Raw genomic sequence first — 26,392 nt, 5'->3', positions numbered from 1 at the left:
TCCAGTTGATTTTTCGAAAAATTGATGGTGATATGTTTTTCACTCAATTCATCAATTCCCGCTATCATATCATGATTTAGATCTTCGATTACCACACATTGCATAATATAGAATTTGTCTCCCACTCTGATCCGTACTCCTAAACCTTCGTTTACTGTCGTCAATTTTTTATTATTTGCACCCACTAAAGCAACCCTCGGAATCTTATACACAAATCTGTCCATATTTAATTCTTTTACTAGTTTTTTATTGATTAACGAAATTTCCGATCCAGAATCAATCAGAATTTTAATCGCTTTATGTTTTATAAATGCATCTAAAAAAATTAGACTGGAATTAGAATTTTGTTTTTCGTTTCCCGCCAACTGTATAAACTCTCTCGGGTGACAAAATATACCGGAGAGTTTTTTACTTTTGTTTAGTGGATGCCTTATTGAAAATCCTGTCTGGATTCATTGAATACTTCTTCTTCCTCCTTTTCTATTGCCACATGATTCATCTCTCTTCTGTTTTGTCGTGGGAATCTCTGATTATTTCTATCGTCCCTTTGTTCGTTCGTATTCCTATTCGGAGGATTTTGTGCATCTCTATTCCTGTTGTGATTTTCATTTGTTCTATTTTGTGTATCATTCCGGTTATCGTAATTTTGTTGTCTATTGTAATTATTGTAATTTCTCGGCCTATATTCGTTTGTTGATCTGGGATGTCGGTTTCTCTGGTCATAATTTGATGAATACCTTCTTTCCGCTCCATTATATTGGTCATGTTGTCTTCTATTTCTCATTTCTTTTCTTTTCGCTTCTTTTAATTGAAGGAATTGGCACAAACTATCAATATCTTGATAGTTTCTCAAAATCACGTGATCTTCCAACGTTTCCTCAAAATGTCTGCTGATCATTTCTACCAGCTGTTCGGTAGAATATTTGTATTCTAGATATTTTGAATTGTTATATATCTGCAAAGCATATCTTTCTTCAGATATTCCCATTTTTTCGTGATATTTTCCATTCTGTAGCTCTTGGTTGATTTCTCTCTGTTTATTTTTCCCCCAGAAATAGTTGAGAAATTTATTTTCAAAATCTGTCCAATTTTCAAACTCATCTTCCTTGCTTTCATACCATAACGCTGCTCCTTCTTTCAAATGGTTTCTAATTGTTTCTTTGCAATCGTCAAAATATCTAATATGTTGTAATTTGGTTTTCAGATTTTTAACAAACGGTACTGGGTGTGTTTTCCGAATATCCCCGCCAAATTGTATTTTCGCCTCGCTTGTTCCATGGATGATAACTTCTTTTCTCTCTACCCCTCTTAGTTCAATTTCTGCCATTTGTTTTTCATTTTGCTTTAATCTTCTTTCTACGTCCTTCCTGTCTTCTTGTAGCGCCATTTCAAATTTTTCTTCTAACTGTTCTAATTCCTTTTTCTGGACAATCTTTATTTCCTTCATCGTATTTTGGATATCTTTTATCTCTGTCTCTTGTTTTGCATTCTTTATGGTTATTTCTTCTATCTGTTGTATCAGTTCTTTCTTTATCCCCTCAACACATCCTTTAATTTCTTGTTCATAGTTTTCCAAACGCTGCTCTATATTCCTGTTATTTAGTTCTATTGCTTGTCTTGTTTCCCGTTGGTTTTCTTCCATTGTTTGTTTTGTTTCCCGTTGGTTTTCTTGTTGATTTCTCTCCATTTTATCCATTTTCTTTGATGTTTCATTTTGGTTTTTCTCTATTGTTTGTTTTGTTTCTGCCATTGTTTGTGACTGGAGTTGCATTAGTTGTAATATTTTATCTATTCCTGATAGTTCTTTTCTCTCCTCAACTATTGTCACATTTCCTTCATTATCCGATACTTCTTCCAAAATTGTTTCATCTTCTCTGTTATCCTCCTTCCTTTCCTGCATTTTACTTTGTCTCCTTGTGACAGACATGTTGTTACTTTTTGTTATTGTTTTTGTCCCCGCCAAATGTGAAATTTTACAACACTCTATATGTTTCAGAACACGACAATATTTCTCCCCAAATGTATTAAATTTTCACGACAAATATCAAATATGCAATCAGTAAAATTCAAATAATTCAAAATAAATATCAAATGTACTATTGGTACAGAAAATAAAATCAAATAATTCAATAGCAGTAAATATCCACTAACTACGATCAATCAATAAATCAAATTTATATTCCCTGGAAAAATTGTCAAAATACTTTCAAATTCAAATTCCCTCAATGTTATATGTTTTTATCTCTGGATCACCTGTACTTATTCCAGATCTCTTTCCCTTCCTTCAAATGTAAAGCTGCGATATTTTCAAACCCCACGTTTTGGAAGCCAGTTATTGTGATATTTCAAGTCTTGGTGCGCCAAGCAATAATTAGCTAATTAATTTTTTTGATTAATTAAAATTATTTAAATGATATGATTATTACTCTATCACAATTTTAATTCTTTTATCTCAGGGTTAAATTTGTGCTTCAATATCTATGCTATTACATGTGAAAGATAAGGTCCAGAGAATACCGGAATAATAAAAAACACATATGATCTAACACTATATATTGAAATAAAAATAATGAAATAATTTACACTCAAAAGTTTTAAATAAACAAATCTCATATAAGGATTCTCAAAATTTTGTTCTCCGTACGTGAACAATCAAAAATTAATGGTACAAACAATATTAATTGAAATCTCAAAATCCCAAACTATTCTAACTCTCCTAATCCAAATATTTATATCCTTTCTAAATTACGTGTAAAAATTGTGTTATCAATAAAAGAAAAAACTGCAGAAAACAAAAATATCTCTCTCTGATGATGAGTGGTCCAAATCCTTGTTCCTTGTTGACATACGGCGCGAAAACCCTTCCCCCCTTTTTTGTGGCGACCCCACAAACTTAAACTTAAGCTTATACATACTTTCCTAACACCTCAAAATAATAAGATTGCGTCCTCTAAGACCACCACAGGTAACTTTAAAAATATGTCTCATCTCCCAATTTATTGAATTAGGTACCTAAACATTTCTAATTTGATGCTTAGATTTGTAAATCATTTTTGTTTTGATATTCAAAGCGTAAACACTCGTTGTGCGTAACAAAAAGGAAGATTGTGATTTTATAATGCCTAAAACAACCAGTGCTTCAACTTGGATTAAACCTTATAAAGAGCTGTCTATGGATATGGGAAAAATCTACTGTTCAGTCTGTGGCAAAATTGTAAGTATCTAATATTTTCTATTAAATATCTAATATTTCATACATACAGGGTGTTTCCAAATGACACTTACAACGTTTGACTGTAGATACTTCTCGAAAAATTGAACAAAACGATATAGTTATTGAGGGGTCAAACTTATTTACTTTTCGAGATACAGGGTGTTAAAATTTAAAAAAATTAAATTCTTTTAGTTAATAACAACAATAACTTTAAAACCAATAAACGTATTTACTTGAAATTTAGTACTCGTAGGTTTATTTTTTAAATGAAAAATAGCTTCCTTTAGTGAGAAAAAATTGTCCATGGTACAATACAATGGTGTGTATTTAGAAAAATTTTTCACCTTTACTTTTTTTTATGAAGTCAGCTATTCTAAAACACAATTATTTTTATTGTAATTGAATTAACAAAAAAAAACTTTTGTTGAATTTTAAAATAAATTATATGATGTACTAATGGTTAGTAACAAAAACTAATTTGTGGATTAATACTGCATTTAAAACACTTAGCGAGTGTTTTTTTTTCAAACCAGTTATTTGATTAACCAAAAACACCTTGTATATTTTTATATTTTAAAGGTTGGGTTAAAATAAAGGTTTTTATTTTTATTTATAGATAGCATGTGAGAAGAAATTTCAGATAGACCAACATGTGAGAACTGCTTCACACATTGCAAAAAAAGGAAAAATAGGAGGAAAACATCAAACTTCAATGGCTAAATGTTTCCAATCTACTTCAAAAAAATTAGATGAGCAAGAAACTTTTAATGAAGACTTGTGTCGCGCATTAGTGTCTGCAAACATACCGCTTTTAAAATTAGCAAATGTAAATTTTAGTTCGTTTCTAAAAAAATATTGCAAACTTAATGTTCCAAGTGATCGGTCTCTAAGAAGAAATAATGTGAACGGGCTATACTCGTCGGTGTTAATATTGGAAGGCAGATAATTATTTTTACATATCTGTAGACGAAACCACTGATTCCTCAGGAAAGTATATTGCTCATTTATTGATTGGTGTTCTTAAAGAAGATACCTTACCAAAATCTCATCTTATTTCATGCCAGCAACTTGAGAAAACAAATGCTTTAACAATTTCGCGTTTTATACAAGAAACATTAGCAACTTTTTTTTTCCGACAACTATTCCTTCTAATAAATTACTGCTTATTTTATCGGATGCTGCTCCTTATATGGTGAAAGCAGGACAAAATTTAAAAATATTTTTCCCAGATTTAATACATGTTACTTGTGTAGCGCATGGATTAAACAGAGTTGCAGAGGAAATACGAAAAAAGTTTCCTCTTGTAAATACCATGATATCCAGTGTCAAAAAAGTATTTCTTAAATCTCCTATAAGAATTCAACTTTATAAAGAAATGCTACCTAACATTCCTATTCCACCACAACCTATTTTAACGCGATGGGGAACATGGTTAGAAGCAGCTAATTTTTATGCAGATCATTTTGTTAAAATAAAGAACATAATTGATACGTTAACAGATGAAAGTTCCCAATCTCTTTTGGATTCTAAACAAACTTTTCAGAGTAACTTGCTTCAACAAGAACTTTCATTTATAAAATCAAATTTTAGTTTTGTTCAAAAAACAATTACTCAGTTAGAATCACCAAAACTGTCATTGTTCGAAAGTACAGCATTAATAAAAGAATTTGCGTCATGTTGTCGGAACGTTAGAGGTAATATTGGAAAAGATATTTTAAAAAAATTTGAAGCTACTATGGAACAAAATAAAGGTTACCATATTCTTTCTGAAGTAGTCAGTGTTCTAGCTGGAAATATTTCGGAAACAATTAATTTAGAACCAAATGTTTTGGTTAGTTTGAAAAATGCTCCCGTTACATCAGTTGATGTTGAACGAAGTTTTTCCATATATAAATATATGTACTCAGACAGAAGCCACAAGTTTTTGTTAGAAAATTTTGAACACCACTTGGTCATTTATTGTTACCATAATTCTAAATAAGTTTATTCATACTTAAAAATGATGTAGTTACTTAAAATAAATGTAAATCTTAATGAATAGTAGGAAATATTTAGTTATGTACACTTTTTTTTTTAAATAAAATTGTTACTATTTTACGATTTTTTTATTTATTTGTATGCATATTTTGTAAAATATTTGCATATTTTCGGGTAAACACGTGCATATTTATACGCATATTTTCTACATTTTTATTTGCATATTTGCCGAAGTCTAACCATGACTAAGCATCCTGGTTCTGCTGATGTAGCACCTATTTGTTTAACTCCCTTAGGCGCAACTATTCTGGATTGTCCTTGAACTGTGCTCAAGCATGTTTCATTAAGATTCCAAAGTTTATCTGGTGGAACTGGAGCATATTTTCTGTATACCTCTTTTAAATTAGTGAAACATTGCCCAATATTCGTTTTGTTGAAACTAGTCATGCGACTTAAGTTCATAGCCTCTGGCTTGCGGATTGATAGTTCTTATGCGTGCCTTTTCATGACGCCTCTAATCCATTCTTCTCCTGCAATCTCTTTCTCATTTCAAGTATTGGATATTTTCTTCTCATTAGGTTTTGCATATTTAAAAGCTTACACCTGTTTTGGTTAATCCAAACTGCATTTTTGCAATATTTTTTATACAAGCAACAAGGATTAACTCTTCTTCCTTGGTAAATTCTTTCTTTACAACATAATTTGTCAAACGGTGATAGTCAGTATTGTTTTTGACATTCTTTGAGTATCTGGTTAACCTAGACCTACTAATATTAAATATCCTTGCTGCTTCTCCATGAGTCATTATTTCCTCAGGATCATCGGCATTTATGGCCTTGAGGACTTGTTTTAACGACTGTTCGTCCACTACCTTTATTTTAACTGCCGTTCGAATTCCCTAGATGCCGTTCAAATTCGCTAGAACGACTGATTACAATTTTATCAAAGAATATAGACGCATATGATGGACGACCTTCGCGGAGAGCCCTTTCGGTAACAGCATTGATAGATATACGACATGGTTCAAGGTAGACTATGGTCTTGGTACAACATATAATATTTTTGAGTAGTTTTAGTTTTCCACATTGCGTGGGAAAACGTGCTACTTTGCGAACGACTGTATTAAACATATGTTTTACTATTATTACTCTCTTATCACCCTTATTTTAATTGTAAAAGAATAATTATCACCATTATTTTATTGTAGGTTGATTTAGAAGTTTTATACCTTCCAACAAAACCTGGTGTCAGTACGCCCATTATAGACGCAAATTGTAATGAATTGGGCTCAATTAGTTATCCCTTTAAACTTATAGCAAGGCCACCACCAAAAGAAAAACCCGTAAAATTTGTTGCGGAACTTGGCTTTGCGTGTTTTGAGAAGGCTGTGATTCAAAATACGTTTTCATCTTCCTTAGAATTAAATGCAACGGTAAATAAACATCACTTTATCATATAACTAGAAACTAATTTTGTAAAAAAAATTTAACACCTGATTACACTATTCTAGCCAATGGAAAGATCAGGTAATTTCAATAAGCAATGAAAGGTAGATCTTGGATATATTAGGTACCTATACACTTTAAATAAAAACAATGAATAATCAAAAGGTGTTTTTATATTTGTATTCTTGTTGTTTTGTTTAAAGATAACAATCTTAAATCACTTTTTTAAAACAAGCACAAATATTATGTTTTTTGATTTTTTATGATCAATTAGAAAAATTTTCTGAACAATTCATTGAATAGAGCTCCACATTTTGGACAGTTGAATTTGAGTGATGATGTTTTCTTAAGCGATTTAATAATAATTTTTCATTGCTTTAAAAAATATTGTTATGTGAGTGTAATTACGGTCCAGTAACATCTCAAAAATTCTAACTATCAATGGTTTATTCGGGATATTTGCCTGGTATTTCGTCTTAAAAGCGCTGACTGGGCATTCATGACTTGGCTGGTGATATCTAGAACATCTGTTCGTGTATAAAAACAGCTGCGGCGTCACTTTAAAGGAGACAGTTTCTCATACGACTAGCAAAGTGTTTATTTTTACTTTACTCGTTGAACCCACAGAAAAACGTAACAATATTCTGAGTGTTTGGTTTTCTATGACGTTCAGTTTACATAGATTTGTTTTGTTGGCTGTTACATAAAGTTTACAGCCATAATCTTTTTTTTTTCGTCATTTTCCACCAAATTACTAAACTATAAGTAACTGTCGGTCGTATCACTGATTTTGACTCCAACCCTCAGGTTTTGCTTACAACTCGTCTGCAGTTCCAGAAGAGTCGCGTAGCCCTGTTTTTTTATATTGTTAATATGATTACTTCAATTGAGTTTGAAATCTAGGTTTACCCGTAGATACCCCTAGATACTTGACCTCATTGGTTCCTTCTAGATCCTTCCCAAATAATTTCAGCTTGCTCATTCCAGTAGGCTTTCTCTCATTGGTGAAGGATTCTTATTTAGTTTTGGAAGGTTTGTCTTCCAGAGTTACAGACACCAATTCTTTGTGCAATGAATAGATCGCATTTAATCCGCAGCAGTACTGAGAAATTTCCCCCTAGTCATTATTACAATGTCGTCTACGAAACCCTGGACCCAGACTCCTTGGCTGCTTAACCCATGAATGAGGTCATTAACAACTCTATTTCATAATGTTGGTGATAATAAACCCACTTAAGGGTACCTCTTAGTTGTTCTCAAGTTTATGACACCTTCGTACGTATTTGTGGCTATTATTCTGCTCTGAAACATTCGAATAATCCACATAAATGTTGTGTTGTTGATTTTTTTCCTCACTATGTATTGACTCGAAGGAGGTATTATCAAATGCACCTTCTATGTCTAAACAAAGGCGACTTGATTGTGCAGTGTGGCTTCATCTGATTTTCATGCTTGAAACGCTCATTATCACTGATGCAGTGGGTTTTCATTAAGATTTTTTTACTTGATGTATTTATTCAACATGGTTTTCAACATGAATGAATTCATACTTATAGGCCTGTATGATTTTGCTAAGGTGTAATCTGTTTTACGTGGTTTAAAAATAAACGCCTCCCTTGCTTTTCTCCGAGCGTGGGAAATATATCCCAGAGCATGGCTAGCTCTAAATATTGCGATCAGGTTACTCATAGTTATTTCCAGTCCTTCTTGGAGTACCCCAAGAAATATCCCATCCAGCTCCGCAGTTTTGTACAGTACAAAATTTTAATAGCTCATCTGACCTGACCTTTAGAGGTCAGCAAGTCACTCCTGGTTGGGCTAAAGTTTGATTGATAATTATTACCACTAGTCAATTGCGTCGACCCTCGAAAGTGAACACTTAAAAGATGTTCTATAGCCTGCGTATACTTTATATTGGGCAATTGTCAGGTACAATTTCAATGATCTCACATATTTCTCTCCAGGATCTTTCCTTAGCGGATAGAATTATCTTACTATAGGTTTTTAGTTTAGCTTTATATGCTTCCCAATCAGTTGATTTCTTCGCCCTATTAAAGAGCGAAGAGCCGACTTTGGCAATATTGGAATATATTTTTAATCTATGGACTACGACAATATAAAATCAACAACAACGGAAAATGTTTAAATGATCTTTGGTTTACTAATGATAACACTAAAAATACCAACTAAGGAAGTACAATTATATCAGATATTACTGAAAATTTACCATAAGAAAATAAAAATTATGATAAATATAAACGACTTGTCGAAAAAACTCCCTCCCCTTCCCTCACATTTTCCCAATTATCCTTATACCAAGTATTTTACGTGTATTTAAATTAATAATAATTTTGTTTATTTTTTAGTTTGCACATGCTGAATTTTCAATGGAACGAACCACTACAATTTTACCAGGAGAAACTGGTACCATTCGAATTAAATTTGAACCGAGCAGTTTGGGTGTAACTGAAAGTGAACTTACTTTAACTTCTTCTGTTTCTGGAGCTTATGTGTAAGATATAGTCTACCATCTTTTATATTATAAATATACATTATTTACCAATATAGCACAGAGGTTCTGAAAAGGTGAATCCTAGCGTTTCATGGAACGGTTAAAGGTTTGTTTGAAGACAGGGATGTCATAAAATAGTCAGACAACTGACAGCACATTTCGACCTCTACTGCAGAACTTTGCCTGTTCCGTCTTTACAAGGGTATTATGATTATGAAATTTCTTATCACTCCTTATATTAAAAAGGTGGACAAGTCGTAAGTGGCAGAAAGTAACAACATATTTAATTAATTCTGTATTCATCCTGTCTATTCCTGCAATTTTTCTATTTTTCGTATTTTTGCGTGTGGTTTGAAATTCATTCATTGTTATTTTATCGTCTTCGCTATTGTTGTATTAATCTATGTGTTTTCTTCGCACCGCTTGTTGTTTTTGCCAGAGTGCTTTATAGTAGTTTCTCCATTGATTTTCTTTGATTAACTTCAGTTAAGTTAGATAATGGGTCATGAATATTATATGCTAATGTTTGTCTTTCGTGTATATCATGTTCGATATCAGTAATAAACTTATCCCAGCAGCTTGTGTTATTAGCTTAATTGATTTTAGCTTTAGTTTTTTGTGTTTTGCTGTAAGGGTTCTAGAAAAACATTATGTTTCCAGCTTATCGATGTTTTTAGTTCTTTTTTCAACCATCGTAGTTTTGTAATGTTTTCTTTACATACTTCTTGGGTTGAAGCTGCTTTGTTTTTGTTTTGTTTAATTTCTTCCATTTTGTTATTAATGTTATGGTAAATACAAATACGAATTGATCTGACTAGACATCATTGGGCAAATCTCAGACAACTGCACCAAAACTGGCTCATTATATGGTCAGATTTGTCCTGCAACTACTGCTCTCTCCAATTCCGAGGTGTAACAATATCGTGCCCAGGGAACCTTGGAGTACTGCATCTGTGGAAGTAAAAGGTGTAGAAAACATATTCTTGATTTTTACCGTTATGCTTCTATCTGAGAGATATGATAAAGAAGTTTGACAAAGAGAATTGTCAGGCCAATGTTTCTGTAATTGTAGTTTCTGTAATATTTCGGCCGACCAGATTTAATCGAAGAGTGCTTGAACACGGAGAAAGATTTTAATTTTGGATGAGATTTTTGTGAAGTCGCTTACTCGAAAGCCGAATTAGAATGAAGGAATAATGTTTTCTGCCCTAGAATCGAAGAGTCTCTCCTTGAGTATATTTTCGAAGACTTAACCTAGAACGTTTAAGACGTTGAGGGGAGAAATCGGTATGTATGAGTTTGGTCAAAGTTTTGCCCTTTCTAGGTAGTGTGATTGTATAGACTCCTTTTCTAAAACTTGGAAAGTACTAGAGTTTTAAGAAGGCGTTGACTATTTTTGTCAGATTGTGGGTGAAGCACGGCAGTTCGTAGGGATTTTATTAGGTTCTATGGAATTAAACTTACCTATTTGATAGATATTTTCCAGTATTTGTTGATCCTCAGATACTATGAGTAAAATATTATGGAAGTTTTGTGGATCATGGGATGCTTTTATCATTTCTTAGATTAATCTCTCAATAGTTACTTACACTGAAGGCAGGGTCAAATATGGGATCGTTTCATTCGGAATTTGGTTTATGCGTGTATTATCATGGAGGTTATTCATGAACTTTGGCTCACGTTTTGATATCTTTTGGAGAAGTCGATAAAGGAGGCCAGTAAGAAAGTGACCTACACGGTTAGAGCCAGAGAATACTATTAGTGTTATATTATCGAGGTGGATGTCCACTTCGAGGAAGTTTTCATCGATAAAGGCAACGTGAGGAAGTGACTACATATACAAGAAAAAATGACTACATATTTTATAAGGATGACGGACAACTGCATCCCTCAAAGGAGCTGTCTGTAACCTCAACGATTTGGATATTATATTTCGGAAAAATGGACTTGATGAAGGGGCATTTTCTCATTACAATCTGGCTGTTAACGATACTTAGACTGCTATTCATTGTCAAATTATTGGGATAGGAAATATATGGATGCCCTGTTGTTATGTGCCGCGAGGGTACTAATATTAAGAAGGTTAGTCAGTAGGGTAATGAATTGTATCATAGTTTTATATCTGGTAAAATTCATAGTTCGTCGGCTATGAATTTGACCAGATATAAAAAACCGACGAACCACAAAAATGAAATAAAGAAATGTCCAAAGCTGCTAGAAAAGACACTCAAAAAAAAATCGGTTGCCTGTAAAGTCGGTTTTACGGGCGAAGATTTTACGTGACAACGTCTTTTTCTCGGTAGAATATTTATTGATATGAATATTATTAAATTGCACAATAGGAACAAGGAATTGAATGAAAATAAGAATTGCACAAATTTTAACTATAGAAATATATTTTGTTTACTAAAACATTGTACATGTAAACTTAAACTTAACTAATTTCTATTTGAGTGATTTTGTTGAGGATAGGACGATGATAGGAGAAATATGAAATGAAAGGAAGTGTTTCTGCTGTAATGTGTCTTGAACGCCAAGAACGCTCGAGAAAGACAGAGACACAAGCACGGAAGCACGCACCGATTCAACGCGCCTAATTCTCTAGTGCTGCGAGCGCAGCGGACCGATCATGTTTGAGTGGGAGAGAGACGCAAGGCATTCGCCGGTCCGGCGGGCCTCTCTCTCGTTCGGTGACTCACTGTAACAGACGTGAGCGAGCGTTACACTTTTTCATGAATGACTCCGAGCCACAACCTAATTTAAGACGTTGTCACATCAAAATACAACCAAGAACAAATCGAACACACCATTGAAAACAATAGAAGTATAAAAGTATTGAGAAAAAGACTAAGAACGGGGACAAGGCAGATAATTAAGATTAAAGATAGAAATGGTCATCTTACAATTAACAGGAAGGAAACACTTAAAATAGTTGAAGACTTCTACAAATTGCTGTACACACGCCAACACAAAGCAAATAGCAGAGAAGATTAAGTACCAGAAACATTAACAGGGAAAAAGGGCATTGTCAACCAAGGATTAGAACTATTACCGGAAATCACAATAGACGAGATAAAACTAGCCCTAAGAAAAGCTAATAATAATAAATCTTCACCCGAAGATTGTGTAGTTACTGATGCAATCAAAATCGGAGGCACTTGTCTACTTAAGAAAATAAAAAACCTTTTTAACATGTGTCTTTTGGACAGTAATATACCCGACAAATGGCACAATGCTGAGGTGATTCTATTGTACAAAAAAGGCGATCCCCATGAATTAGAAAACTATAGACCTATAAGTCTTCTTAGTCACCTATACAAACTCCTTACAAGAATAGTAACGAATTGTCTTGAGAAAAAACTTGATTTCTACCAGCCAATAGAGCAAGCCGGATTTCGTACCGGCTTTGGAACAGATGATCACCTACAGAGCATTAAGATGGTAATAGAAAATATTATCGTATACAATCGACCACTCGTTCTGGCTTTTGTAGATTTCCATAAAGCCTTAATTTACAATACATACAAGAACTCAACTATGTCGGTGAAACAACATAAAAACACGGATCATATCCCAATCGGCAGAGGAGTCCGACAGGGTGATACCTTATCGCCTAAACTGTTTACCGCAGTACCAGATTATGCTTGTAAAAAACTTAACTGGGAAGAGAAAGACCTGAACATTGATGGTAGAAGATTAACAAGTTTGAAATTAGCACATAGTTTTATTCTCGGAAACTTCAACGAGATATGTACAATGCTACATGCACTTCAGCTAGTGGGTGCCAGTGTGGGTCTTATAATAAATATCTCAAAAAAAATTAATGAGAAACCTAGTACCTAGCGGAAATATCAATATTGGAGACTACGAAGTAGAGCTAATGGAAAATTACATATACCTTGGACACGAAATAAATATCACAAGAGACAACCAAACATGCGAACTACGAAGAAGAATAAACCTAGCATGGGCAGCCTATGGAAAACTCAAAGACATCTTTAAAAGCAACATACCCATTTCTTTAAAACGTAAAACATTTGACCAATGTGTGTTGCCTATGATGACCTATGGTGCCGAAACTGACATTGACAGCTACAACTTTTAAAACGCTACAAATAGCTCAAGAGAAAAATGGAAAGGTCAATACTGAATATATCGCTTTGTGACCGAGTTAGAAATGAAGTCTTATGACGAAAAACAGGAGTTACCGATGTAATTTCCCGAATTTACACACTGAAATGGAACTGGCCCAGACACGTCGCCCGCATCAGTGATGAAAGGTGGACGAAGAGATTGCTTGAATGGAGGCCGATGTTAGACAAAAGAAGTAGAGAAAGACACCCTAATCGGAAATATCAGGAAATTGGATGAAAAGTGCTCAAGATAGAACACTAGACAAAAATGAGGGAGGCCTATGTTCAGCAGTGGACGCAAAGGGCTGGTGGTGATGAAGATGATGATGAAAATTCATAGGATGGGATATATCTCTCGGTTGTAATTAATTATTTTTCTTGTGTCGAGTCCGTAAGTTGGGCATTTGAACTGCCTTTTTGGGCATTTTAAAACGGTGTGCCGATTCTGACAGCACTTGCCGCAGTATTCGAATACAGGAGGGGTTGGATTAGCCTTTAGGGAAAGTTTAGGCTTTCAACGGAGTCCATAAATGAATACCCTACGTCTTAACATCTTAGTGAACTTAAGTTCACTGATGTGACTAACTCAATGAAGATGAAAGGTTCGTTGTTTCCTTCGATAATTTTCCATATTTGACTCTGAAACTATTAAGGTCTTCGATTGTAGTCTTAATATCACTTTCGAAATAAGTTTATCAACTTCTTTCAGGACGACCATGAAAGTGAAAGTAGAATCTACTATAGGGATATATACATAGAGATTTTATACTAGGCTAGTAGTTAGTAGTGGCAAAGGCAGTGAAAAAAATATCTGCGAGAAACACAGTGCTGTGCGAGTTAGCAACTAGTGACGCAGGCACTATCGGTAGAATAATTTGTTAAGTATATTCTAATAAGTAACAAAAGTCACCTCACAGGCAATTTAAATGAATAACTTTTATTTATTTCATTTTTTTTATTAAGCTTATTATATTTTTAATATTAATTTTTATTACTTTTAGATTTCCTTTATTTGGGAAATGCACCCTGCCCACCCCAAAAGGACCTTTTATAATAAAACGAAGTTCATCTACGCCCATCAGTTTTTTTAATCCTTTTACTTATTCAGAAACTTTTTACTATGATATTGATAATAAAATGTTTCATGCAAAATTGGAATCAGAAGAAGTTAGAGGAAGGCAGTCAACAAAAATTATAGTTACTCACCCTAATAACAAGAGTGACTTAGATGTGACTTATCCCGTTACAGGTAAATTGACTGTTACTCGTAAGAATAAAGAAGTCGACGAACAAAAAGAGACTGTCAAGTGGTCTTTTTATCTCCAAAGTGACAAGTGAAAAATTCTACAAGTAATACAATATATTTGTAATAATATTGACATTATGAGTACTTCTATACTGTATATCTTTGTTTTATTACCATAAAATGGTTGTTTTTAATAAAACGTATACCTGCATATTCATTATTGACTATTTACTTATTTTAATTTTTTTTCAATTTTTGGTTTTTCCACTACTTAACGTTCAAATCTTCAATTGCTAAATTTTTGAAGCGAAGCTTCTATACTAACGTCGTATTATTTTTTTTTCTCTACAGTAAAATGCTGAGGCGACCGTCAGTGAACTGGCGCCACAAAATGGCGTCGTCACGGGTAGCGTCATAGAATAGCGGTTCTTGACATCTATTCTAAATATCTGCCACTAAAAGATTCGATTTGTAACGATTGTCAAAATTTAATAAAAGTCATAAAATTTTAAAATAATTTCATATAAAATAATTATTATACTCTTCCACTATTTTTTCTTCTATTTCCGATAGCTATGTTTATCTTATAATTATTTTAGTTCTTTGTTTATTTCTTGTTGCTAACAGCTTTAATCTAACCATTATTAAAGCTCGTTTATTCTTAACTTGCCTGATTACTTACTGGTATTTTTTATTATCTTACCGTTCAGTTTAAGCCTCGGTTAATGTTCTGGGGTATACTATACCCCAGGTACTCCTTTTATTTCTATAAAATCGAAAGTGGATGAAATAACGCCTAGTAGCTGTAGTTTATACATGTTTTCTCACGATGACCTTGTTACCAGCTGTACATACAATTTCAGTTTGAATTAGGAGTTGGTTAAAGACGGTTGGGGTGTGTGATATCCCGGTACACTAGGTTTACACTACGGTTGTAACTTTTAGTTGTTTTGTGTTCTAGAGGTAAATTTTTTTTGATATTTTGTCGAGACGTACTATAATTTTTATTTTTCTTTCAGCGATACTGAATTATAGAATAATTATGTCTTACGAACAAGAGCAGGAAAGGTTAAAACGTTTATGGGCGGAGTTTGGCAGTATTTATGACGATAATAAATCGTTCATTGATAGTGAATCTGAGGAAGAACAAACCGCATTAGAAAGTCAAGAGGCAATCGTATTGGAAGAAGAGGCTTAAGGAGAGACAGCACACAAAAGGGAGGATTCTGAAGAATCAAGCTGAAGAAGAAAGTGAATTTTCAAGTGGTTCAGAAAGTGGTAGTGAGAATAATGGTAAGAGATACTTTTTAGATAAAGACAAATCAAAGTGGTTCAAGCTTCCAAAAAATAAACAAATGAGAACAAGGTCGGACAATCTAATTACATATTTACTTGTTGTAAAAGGAATAGCACGAGAAAAGCAGAGTGTTTAGTCACTATTTAGTCAAAGAAACTGACAAAATAGAAATCAAAGCTGTTATAGGCCTGCTCTATTTGACGGGACTTTACAAGTCAAACCGACAAAATATTTCAGATCTTTGGAATACTGATGGAAGCGGTATTGATTTCATTCGAACAACAATGTCACAACAAAGATATTCTATTTTGTTGCAATGTTTGCGATTCCACAATGTGCAAAATAGAGTAGAACGGAAACAAATCGACAAATTGGCAGCAATTAGAGGTATATTTGATCAACTCGTCAACTTTAAGACACACTATATACTAAGTCGACATCTTACAATAGACGAAAAACTGGAATCGTTCAGGGGACGTGTGTTATATCTTCAATACATACCGAATAAGCCAGCGAAGTATGGCTTAAAAGTATTTGCGCTAGTGGATGCTAAAACTTACTACTGGCTAAACATGGAAGTTTACGTCGGCACATAGCCAGAAGGACCTTTCCGACAAAGTAACAATCCGTAAAACATAGTTGAACGTTTGATTGGGCCAGTTTCTGGTACTAAACTTAATATTACTTTCGATAACTGGTTTACCAGTTATCCGCTTATGATCAATCTACTTCAGACTCATCATCTTATATCGCTTGGGACAGTTAGGAAGAACAAAAGGCTAATTCCAACAGTACTTCTGAACACACGAGGAAGAGAAATTCGCAGTTCAAAATTTGCCTTCAAAGAAGATACAACGGCTGTCTCATATGTGCCAAAAAAGTCAAAAAATGTAATCTTCTTTTCTACATTGCATCATGATGATACTATAATTGAAGAAACTGGTGAAAAGAAATTACCTGAAATTATCGACTTTTACAATTCAACCAAAGGCGGTGTAGACACATTGGATGTGCTTTCTGCTAATTACAGAGTATCAAGAAATAGTCTTCGTTGGACTTTGGCACTATTTTTTTCGTTTTTGAATACAGCTGGAGTGAATGCTTTAGTTATATATAAAACAAATACAAGAAATGATAAATTAAAAAGTCGAATTTTTTTGAAAGAACTGGGTGTGCAGCTGATTTCTGAGTTTCGAAACCAACGAAGACAAAACCCTTTCTTACGTCGGCCACTACGTGATAATCAGCAACCAGAGGTACATCAGTTGGGACCTAAGCGACGTAGGACAAGCAGTAGATGTTCTGTTTGTCCAAGAAATAAAGATAGTAAGACTTTTTACATATGCATGCGATGTGATACCTACTCCAATTTGTTTGGAACATGCAATAACGACGTGTTCAAATTGCGACAATTTTGAGGAGTCGTAACTTTGTTATTGTTCAGTGTATTTTTTATTTTTCAGTGTATTTTAGCGATTATTTTTTTCTTTAGTTTGTAGAATCTTAGGCTATAAGTTTATTTAGGGTTGTGTGATCAATAAAATGTTTCATAATATCTGAGTGCATTATTGTTCACTCGTGTTTTTTGACTAGCATAATTACAATATATTGGATAAATGATGTTTACATTTAAAAATAAGACTTTTACAGTACCATATTTAATTTATTTGAATCATAAATAAGTAAAAAACCAAGATTAAATATTTTAAATTATTAAATTTCAAAATTTTAACTTTTGAGCACGGAGTAATGATTATGATTTGAAGGACAGAGCACGACAAAATATTTGAATTGTTAACTTGGAATGATAAAGTGAAGATAGAAAAATCCAGACCCTCTGAAAAGAGGATTCCCTCCAATCTATAGCTCAAAAACGAGAACTTGCCAAGTACCTGACAAGAGGTGGAGGCGGAGGCCAAAAAACTAAACGAAGAAGAAGAGGAACTGGAAAACACCGCTAACTTCATTCTCAACATAGGTCACCGGTTTGAGTTGAGGTTATGCATATTTTTGTTTATTAAAGGTTTTATCAGTTTCATTTTTCAAATTAAATAAAATTAGCAAACTGAAAAATGTTAACTAAAGACTATTACAATACAGTTTTATCACAAGCAATTAGCCCATGTGAAAACTACCTTGTTGCAGGAGATATATATGGTTCTTTGTCGATATTCCAGTAAGTATAAAAATATTCCTTTATTTAATTTATTTCTTTTATTAAGTTAAAATACCAAGCGTTATAGTAACTAAGAAGTAATTTTCTATTAAAATTAAGCAACAATGAAATGTTCAAATATGTAATTAAAAATCTGTTAATTTTGGTTTTTCATAAGAAAACACATCACTCTCATTCCTTGTTGTTTCATATTAGCCGCTATGAAAAATATTTTTTTTTTTAATCAAAAATGCATAAGAATAACATTGAACTGAACTAAGCAGAACTTACTGAAGCAGAATCTATTGATATCTGCTATAATCACTTAAATATTTGGGGATTTGTCACTAAAGTAAATTCATTTAACAGAAAAGTAGCGGTCAACAAATGCATGCACATAACACGCGAAACCCTATGTTTATATAATTGTACAGGGTTGTATTAAGATTCTAGCAGCCTATACCATCTGAATTTGAAATGAATTAATTTATAATTTTTAGGATTACTGTTAAAATAATAGTAATCAATGATTAATCTTTCAAAGAAGTATACTTAAATAATATTTTTGTAAACTGTCATTCACACATCATTAGTTAATTGTGGTATTAATCAAAAGGCAAAAAATAGAAAGTTGTTTTTATACATTTTACGCTTTAAATCCAATATTTGGAAATAAGTAATAATATTATCATTAATGATATAAAAAGAGACCTCTTCTTGTGTAAAAGTTCGGGAAAATACTTATACATAATTATAGGGTAGATAGACTTACCTATACATTTAACATTACATTAACATTAATAAATAAAATTTATTAAGTCGACGTTTCGATATCGATTTAACATTTATTTGTGTCAGCAGAAACGAATGTATATTTAGAAGAATTGTGACATCACTATTTTTGACTTGCCGGTTATGTCGAAGATGGTTCGAGATATCAAAATGCCGCTTTCAGATTTTGATTCAGGAGACAAAACTATATATGGATCCATCGATAGATCGTCCCCAAAGTATTGCATAGGCGACAACGCACAAACGAACATACTTTGCGGATGTAAAACGAAAGTTTTTCTTTGAAAATGATGAAAAAAACTTTTTACTATTACATATAAGCAATATCGAATTACGAAAAATAAGTACTGGAAAAGTAGATAGGTACAATGAGTAAAATGGGTTACAGTTTTTCATTTTTAAAATATTCCATTTTGTTTATGTAATTTCGAATTATTTCGTATCTTTTATTTATCATTGCTACTCATTTCCACATCAAAAGCTAGATCCACCTTCAACCGGATGGGGGCCTTCTTCAAGAGCCACAACCTCTCTCTTGGTATAAGAGTAAGAATGTTGCGATGCTACCTACGTCTTCTCTGTTCTTTTTATGGTGTTGAATCGTGGACCTTGAACGAAGATATGTGCAGAAAATTGGAAGCATTTGAGATGTGGCTATATCGGAGAATACTTAAAATCCCGTGGACTGACCGAGTCACCAATGAGGAGGTCCTCAGAAAAATGAAGAAGAACCGAGAGGTACTGACCTACATCAAATCTCGAAAGTTACAGTACTTTGGACACATTATGCGAAATGAATCCACATCCGGACTGTATATAGTTTAAAAACTTGTGGAAGATGGAAAATCACATATTATGCAGTAGGATGTCCTTTTTTTGTTTTTTGTTGTTTTTGTCACAGGTTCTTACAAGGTTAAGACCTAAAGGTCTTTATTTTGTAAGACCTTTTATTTACATACATATATAATGATCAACATATCACCTCACTACAATGATAGTGTCAAAAGGAAAAGATGAAGACAGACAGTACCCTGGATGTAAGCGGAAAACTTCTTATTGGCGATATCTATATTATTGTTTTTTAACAAAACAAACTCTTTGCTGGGCCTGAGGATGAGGCAAATATTGTAAGCCTCGAAACCGATCGCTTCTGTAAAACTTTGAAAGTAAATATTAGATTGTGAGTATTGACCTTTTTAATATATTTGTTCAATTATGGACTCACACTTGCAACCCTTTTATCATCATAATAATTATTATAATACAGTCAAAATAATATTAAATTTACTTATTTCAGTTGAGAGAAAACAGCAAACACCTTAAAAATGTTCACAGTTCTAAGTTTATTTAAATAACACTATAATTATAAACCAACACTATAAATATACCAACACACATATATAGAGCTATTAAAAGTAAAAATTATATTTATATAATTCAACAGACATAAATATGATTCGTAAGGATTACTGAATCCATATCTGTTAAAACTGCAAATTATGCGTCTTTGTTGAGAGGTGTAGATTGTCGTTACTTGTGAGTTTCTAGTTGTTACTTTTGATACGCTTTTGTATATAATCAGTTACAGTATAAGTGATTTTGTAACAAGTAGATACCTCTTCAGCATCTCTAGATACTTGGAATGAATATATCACGCGTCCCTAGTTTGTTTATTCTACTTTTCTGTTAGGCGAATATGGTATAGTGATGAACATACTAGAATTATTAATACAATTGTTTGTGATTGGATTTATCTTACATACATAGGTAGATACAGTCCATTATAACACTGTTATTTCTATTTAAGTTTATCGAAAATTACAAACCCTGAAGCAGCTTTGAGCAAAGAAGACCTAACTCCGCGCTATAAAATTCAAGTTAAAAATGGTTTCAATCAAATCAATAGCTTACTTACTACACAATCCCATTTACTTGTTGGAATTGTTGGAGAAATATTAGCCTACAGTTGGAAGTCAATCAAAAACACAAATCCTCAACCTGATTGGACTATTGATCTTCCAAACCAGAAAGATACATTTGAAAGTGCTGATGTCAATGTAATCAAGTTATATGCAGAGAAGAATCATATATTTGTGGGCTGTGGTGATAATAATATATATGTCTATGATTTGAATTATGGAAAGTTATTGAAGACTCTTACAAATCATATAGACTATATTCATTGTATATCAAACATGTAAGTATTAATGTTGTTTATTTCAATTTTATTAGATTTGAATTTCTGGATGACACCATCCATGTTCCTCCATGGTGTCATCTTTCTGCAAGGTTGATAGAAGCTATATCTTTTATTTTGGTATATATTATACATGTAGATATTCTTGTTCAAATGCAAACTTACTACTACCTACTTGCATACCTTTGGTTGTTAGAAATATTGATGGAATTTTCTTTTATTTATATGAGGTTACCAACTAAGTAAGCCTTTGATTTTTGAGTTACTCAAGTTCTATGGGAAGAAGTGAACCAGTTGTTACAACAAATGTTTCAACTTAAGTTGTAATTGGTTGGTGTAAACAAGTTACATACAACATTTAAGTATTAGATCATTTTCAGTTTTAAATGAGTCTTCCATTCAGAAGTGAAATTTCTAACAGTTTTTTGGCTACCAGTTTTCCAAGCATAAATTTGTATCTTGACGGTTTCAAAAATGTGTGGACTACTTAACTAAAAATGTTTTAATAATATATTTACTAGGTCGGTTTAGCTATAGATTGTCTAAAGCTATATTTGTCCTGAAATGTCTAAAATATTTCTTATATGCTACTATTTGCACTTTGAGTAGAGCAAGATCCAATAGTTATTATGAACTATTATAAATGTTTGTCAAATTGGTGCCAATTTTTTTCTTACTGCTAGTGCTTTCTGCTATTCTAGTCATAATATCATCAAAACTATAAAGTTCCAAGCAGCCGGTAAACATGGTTCTTTGTCATAATTAACCTAAATAATTCTGATACCATTTTCTAGTGTTAAGAGACATAAAAATGAAGGTAGTTAAAACAGAGAGAACAAGACAAAACAAAAGAAGATGGAATCTGGAGAAGTTAAGGGTACAATAACTAAGAGAACAATATGTGACAACCTTAAAGGAAAATCTAACAGAAGCAAATAACACAGAGGAATTATGGAAAAATATAAATGAATTCAAATCCACAAGGAAACTAAGCTCCTGTAGTTGGCTGTATACCATATATTAAAAAAATTTTAATAAAATCCTTTATAAAAAGGTATGTAAAAACCCAGTCGGGCTATGTTAAATAGACAAAACGTTTTCGGAATAAATATTCCATCATCAGTGTCAGGTTAATACATGAATGTAGCCACTAAATATGGGGGTAAAAACCCTTTAAAAATTACTAATTGAAATTTAGTTTACATTATTTCTTGTATAAAATTAAGATGGTAAAGTTACCGTTGGATTGGTAACATAGCGACATATGACTACATTAACATTAACTCTACATTACTCATAGTTGCTTTCATAAAGTCCTCGTAGACATACCGTCTCAGGACTTGCAACTTAATGTAGAGTCATATGTCGCCATGTTACCAATCCAATGGTAACTTTACCATCTTAATTTTATACAAGAAATAATGTAAACTAAATTTTAATTAGTAATTTTTAAAGGGTTTTTACCCCCATATTTAGTGGCTACATTCATGTATTAACCTGACACTGATGATGGAATATTTATTCCGAAAACGTTTTGTCTATTTAACATAGCCCGACTGGGTTTTTACATACCTTTTTATAAAGGATTTTATTAAAAAATAAAAGAATTCATTTTGAATTCGGCTGAAGAGGTGCTTGGACAGAGGGAAATAAAAAGAAGGAAAGAAAGGTTCGCTACAGACTGTGAAACCAAAATCAAACAGAAAAACCAAGCAAGAAATACTTACCTAAATGAATATCAAATAAAGAAGAACATCACCGAAATGACTACAAAGAAAAAAGAAAGTAGCTGACCAATGTTGCAAAAACAAAAACAGACTGTGGATGAACGAGTTTTCTTAAAGGATCTAGAAGATAATAGTAATAGAAAATCACACGTCTATGAAAATTCAAAGACTGTTGAATAGGTCATGTAGAATAAATGCAGGAAAATCTATCCCCCAAGAAAATGGGGGAGATATATGGAGAAGGTAGAACAAGACCTCAAACCTTAAAAATGACTAACTGGAAATCTGGAAGTTTTGTAGTTGACCATAGTGATTTAGATCTATCACAAATGCCTTTCTTTGTTGATATTATTTGACCTATATTTTTATTGTTGCTGTTCTATCCAAATATATATTATGATCAAATGTTCTAATAAATAAAATATTTCGTGAGTTAGATTAGTGCTTTAGATTTTAAGATACAAATTTTAAGATTTCTAGATTTTTGACAAATACTATATAGTCATCTATATATTGTATCATTTATTTTTTGGGTATTCCATATTGTTTGTCTTCATAAAACATAATATTAAGATAGGAGGTCTGAGGTGGATAGGGTTTGTAATGCAGATGGAACAAAATGCAAAAGCTAGAAAAATGCTCCTTGATAGACCCACTGGTCAGAGAAGAAGAGGAAGACCCAGAACAAGGTTCGTTGAAAACATTGATGAAGACATGATAAATATTGGAATACATGCTTGGTGGAGGAAGGTGATGGATAGGGACGACCAGAGAGAAATTCTTAAGGAGGCTAGGACCCATGCAGGGTTGTAAAGCCAGAAAAATGATGATGTGACATTGTTTGTCTAACATAGTTAGCATATAATATTATGTTACATTACATGTATGTTATTAGATTAGATAGTCGTATTAGGCTTTGATATAAGTTTATAAGACTTCTTCGTTTTTTGTGATATAGTATACACATTTGAAAAATGTCTATAAGTTATTTTGTAAACTTTGATATATGTGCATTTCTTTTATTTTTGTGTTGCGGTTTTTTATATTATATATTATTGATTGTAATGCTTTATGTATATTTGTTTTTATTTTTACAATTTTAAATTAATTAATTGCAATTTCCATGGTGTATTATTTTTGGTATTCCGATTTAAGATTTAAGCCCTTGGTGACTTGGTACGTCAAAGTATATCTCAAAAATTTTCTTACGCTTCTATATGTTGAGAGCAGTATCGCTTTCTATATGGTTTTATAGAGTTATTAACTAAGACCAGCTGTTTTGTTTTCTCTACGAGGTTCTTCGGAATTACTCTAGTACAGAGAGAATAATAGGTATTAGGTATCTGAGTACTTTGCATGTACATGATGATCTTTTCATTGTATTTAATTGACAGATTATTGTTGTTAGGTATCGCCACGTCAATTAGTATTGTTTGCCTAGTTAGTTTATTAATTAGTATGAGATCCGATATATGATGTGCCAGTGGTTAGTCTGTAGTCCTCTACCCCCTGGATACCGTGGGTATACCATGTTGTTCTCTCTATGCATATGCATCCCTGATTTAGCCATATGGCTCACACTCCCTCTAAGGTGAAAATTCACTCATCCTAGATACTGTATCAAAAGGATTGAGCTCTGGTGGGACTCTTTCTGTGTTATCAAGCCCTAGGTACTGACTTGGTACATTGGAGTATCTCCCAAACATTATTGTACACATCTGGATGTCGAGAGTAGCACAGCTTTCTGCATGGTCTTATACAGGTGTTCACTTAGACCCAGCTGTTTTATGTTTTCTAGCAGATTTTTTGGAATAACACCAGTAGTAGATAGAATAATAGGTAATGTCTGGGTACTTTCCAATCTCCACTGTCTCCTTATTTGTATTTCTAGATCTCTATACTTGGTGATATTTTCGTTGTATTTAATCCACAGGATATTGTTAGGTATCGCCACATCTATTAGTGTTGTTTGCCTAATAAGTTTATTAACTAGTATGAGATCCGGTCTATTATGCGCCACAGTGTGGTCCCAGTATAGCTTTTAGTTGTCGTTTTCAAGCATTCTACCAGGGACGTATTGATAATAAGGGAGATGGTCGGTTTGGAGAGTCCCAGTTTGTTGGCTGATTCCTGGTGAATAATCTTTCCCACTGAGTCATGACATTCTTTATACTCAGTAAGTACCAACAAATGCCTGGCAGTCCCCAGTAAGATGTTGGATTGTGTAATCTACTGCGCAAATTGCGCGATGTAAATTAGATCTGTCTTAGTCTGCATTTGAAAATAGGTTTTTAAATTAGCAACCTGTTTATCCAGTTGTTCACCTATATCCATATGGCCTCTTTCTTCGAGATACCGCTGTAATGTTGTTCTCTCTACTGCACTGTGTGGATGATGTTTTTGTGCCTTTGAGGGAAGTGTTCTTACTGTCTGCCTATGCATTAATATTATCCTTCTTATTTTCCGACAGAAATATTTAATCCACCGTATAAGACTCATCTGAAAAGTTGGTTTGAGTACTTTTGTTCTACCAATGTTCTTCGTTGTGACACGTTTCATTTGGATGTGATTTGTGAAAATGGGAGAGCGATAATGGGAATTACTGGCACAGGACCGACAAACATGGAAGGCAATAGTAAACACGGCAAAGACTCACGAAGAGTTGTAGCGCCATTGATGATGATGATGATTTGTGTGTTAACATATGGAGATATGCTGTGCTGGTATCTTGATTTTACCTTCCCACTAGTTTTAATTTGCATTGAATTTCTAATTAGGTTGCTGTAGATAGCTGAAACCAATAAATGAACTGTAATTAACAGGTTTTCTATTATGTTTGCAGAGGCTCTGATTTTATTTCTGGCGCTGAGGATGGTGTTGTAAACATATGGGATACTAAAACCTATAAGGTAGCACACTCAATAGAGCCCCATAAAAATGATAAAGTAGCAAGGCCAGAATTAGGGAAATGGATTGGATCTGTCAGTGCCAATGAAGATTATGTGGTAAGTTATTGTTAGTTGGCCTTCCCACTAAAACTTCAAATAAAACAAAAATATTTTGTTAACTTTGTCTTTGTCTATCCCATTTCTGTGTACTTAGTGCTTACAATTTTGAAACTGTATGTCAAAATAAACATATAAGTACCCATGTAAAATTCGATATTCAGTACATAGCCTCCCCAAAATAGTTGATAGTTAATATCATATTTGTTCACTCCGTTTATTCAAAACCGATTAATAAATTGTCTCAATTTTAGTTATGTGGAGGTGGTCCTAGGTTGTCATTGTGGCACTACCGTTTTTTATCAAACTCGACTGTCTTTCCAATAGATGACAGAGGCATTCATGTGGCTGATATTCACAAGGAAAAAATTCTAGCTGGCGGAAGATCCAAGCTTTTCATTCAAATGTCTTTTGGGGGAGAAATAGTTGCTGAAATACCAGTATCATCAGTTACTATATATAGCGCAGTATATCAAGAAGAACCTTCCAAAATATTATGTTTGGCAGGTTCAAGTCCAAAGATTGATTTGTGTAGTAATTTTATGTATAAGAACCAACAATTATCTATGTATTGAATATGTTTAAATAAAAAAGTTTTTATAAAACTGTGTAAAAAAAGTTGAAAATATTGTAGATCTATCCTACCCTAGACCTGTTGAAATTATTTTACTGACAGAATGATAGAACGACAA

General features: G+C 33.0%; 2 protein-coding genes across 3 annotated transcripts in view; both read left to right on the top strand.

Annotated features, from left to right (window-relative positions):
• LOC140436736 (hydrocephalus-inducing protein homolog) overlaps nt 1-14,738 on the top strand; it is a 371,509-nt gene extending 356,771 nt beyond the window's left edge. For both annotated transcript variants that reach the window (XM_072525797.1, XM_072525796.1), the window contains 3 exons: nt 6,399-6,623; nt 9,003-9,148; nt 14,283-14,738. In XM_072525797.1, the coding sequence (XP_072381898.1) occupies nt 6,399-6,623; nt 9,003-9,148; nt 14,283-14,619 (708 nt within the window). In that variant the 3' untranslated portion in view covers nt 14,620-14,738. The remainder of the gene's footprint in view (nt 1-6,398; nt 6,624-9,002; nt 9,149-14,282) is intronic.
• A 3,066-nt stretch (nt 14,739-17,804) lies between these two features.
• LOC140436735 (THO complex subunit 6-like) lies at nt 17,805-26,310 on the top strand. The gene is made up of 4 exons (XM_072525795.1): nt 17,805-18,000; nt 20,579-20,968; nt 25,538-25,700; nt 25,955-26,310. Exons 1-4 carry the CDS (start codon nt 17,897-17,899, stop codon nt 26,273-26,275), a joined length of 978 nt encoding a protein of 325 aa, XP_072381896.1. The 5' UTR covers nt 17,805-17,896; the 3' UTR covers nt 26,276-26,310.
• The last annotated feature ends 82 nt before the right edge of the window (nt 26,311-26,392 follow it).

Source organism: Diabrotica undecimpunctata, chromosome 3 (genome assembly GCF_040954645.1).
Source record: "Diabrotica undecimpunctata isolate CICGRU chromosome 3, icDiaUnde3, whole genome shotgun sequence".
NCBI classification, from domain to species: Eukaryota; Metazoa; Arthropoda; class Insecta; order Coleoptera; family Chrysomelidae; genus Diabrotica; species Diabrotica undecimpunctata.
This window is presented reverse-complemented; position numbering and strand designations above follow the sequence as displayed.

What these genes read in the sequence shown, in the direction of transcription:
- LOC140436735 (XM_072525795.1), top strand. Translation starts at nt 17,897, where the DNA reads ATGTTAACTAAAGACTATTACAATACAGTTTTATCACAAGCAATTAGC. An exon ending in ATTCATTGTATATCAAACAT is followed by an intron (nt 20,969 to 25,537) that starts GTAAGTATTAAT and finishes TTATGTTTGCAG; the next exon opens with AGGCTCTGATTTTATTTCTG. An exon ending in GTGCCAATGAAGATTATGTG is followed by an intron (nt 25,701 to 25,954) that starts GTAAGTTATTGT and finishes TCTCAATTTTAG; the next exon opens with TTATGTGGAGGTGGTCCTAG.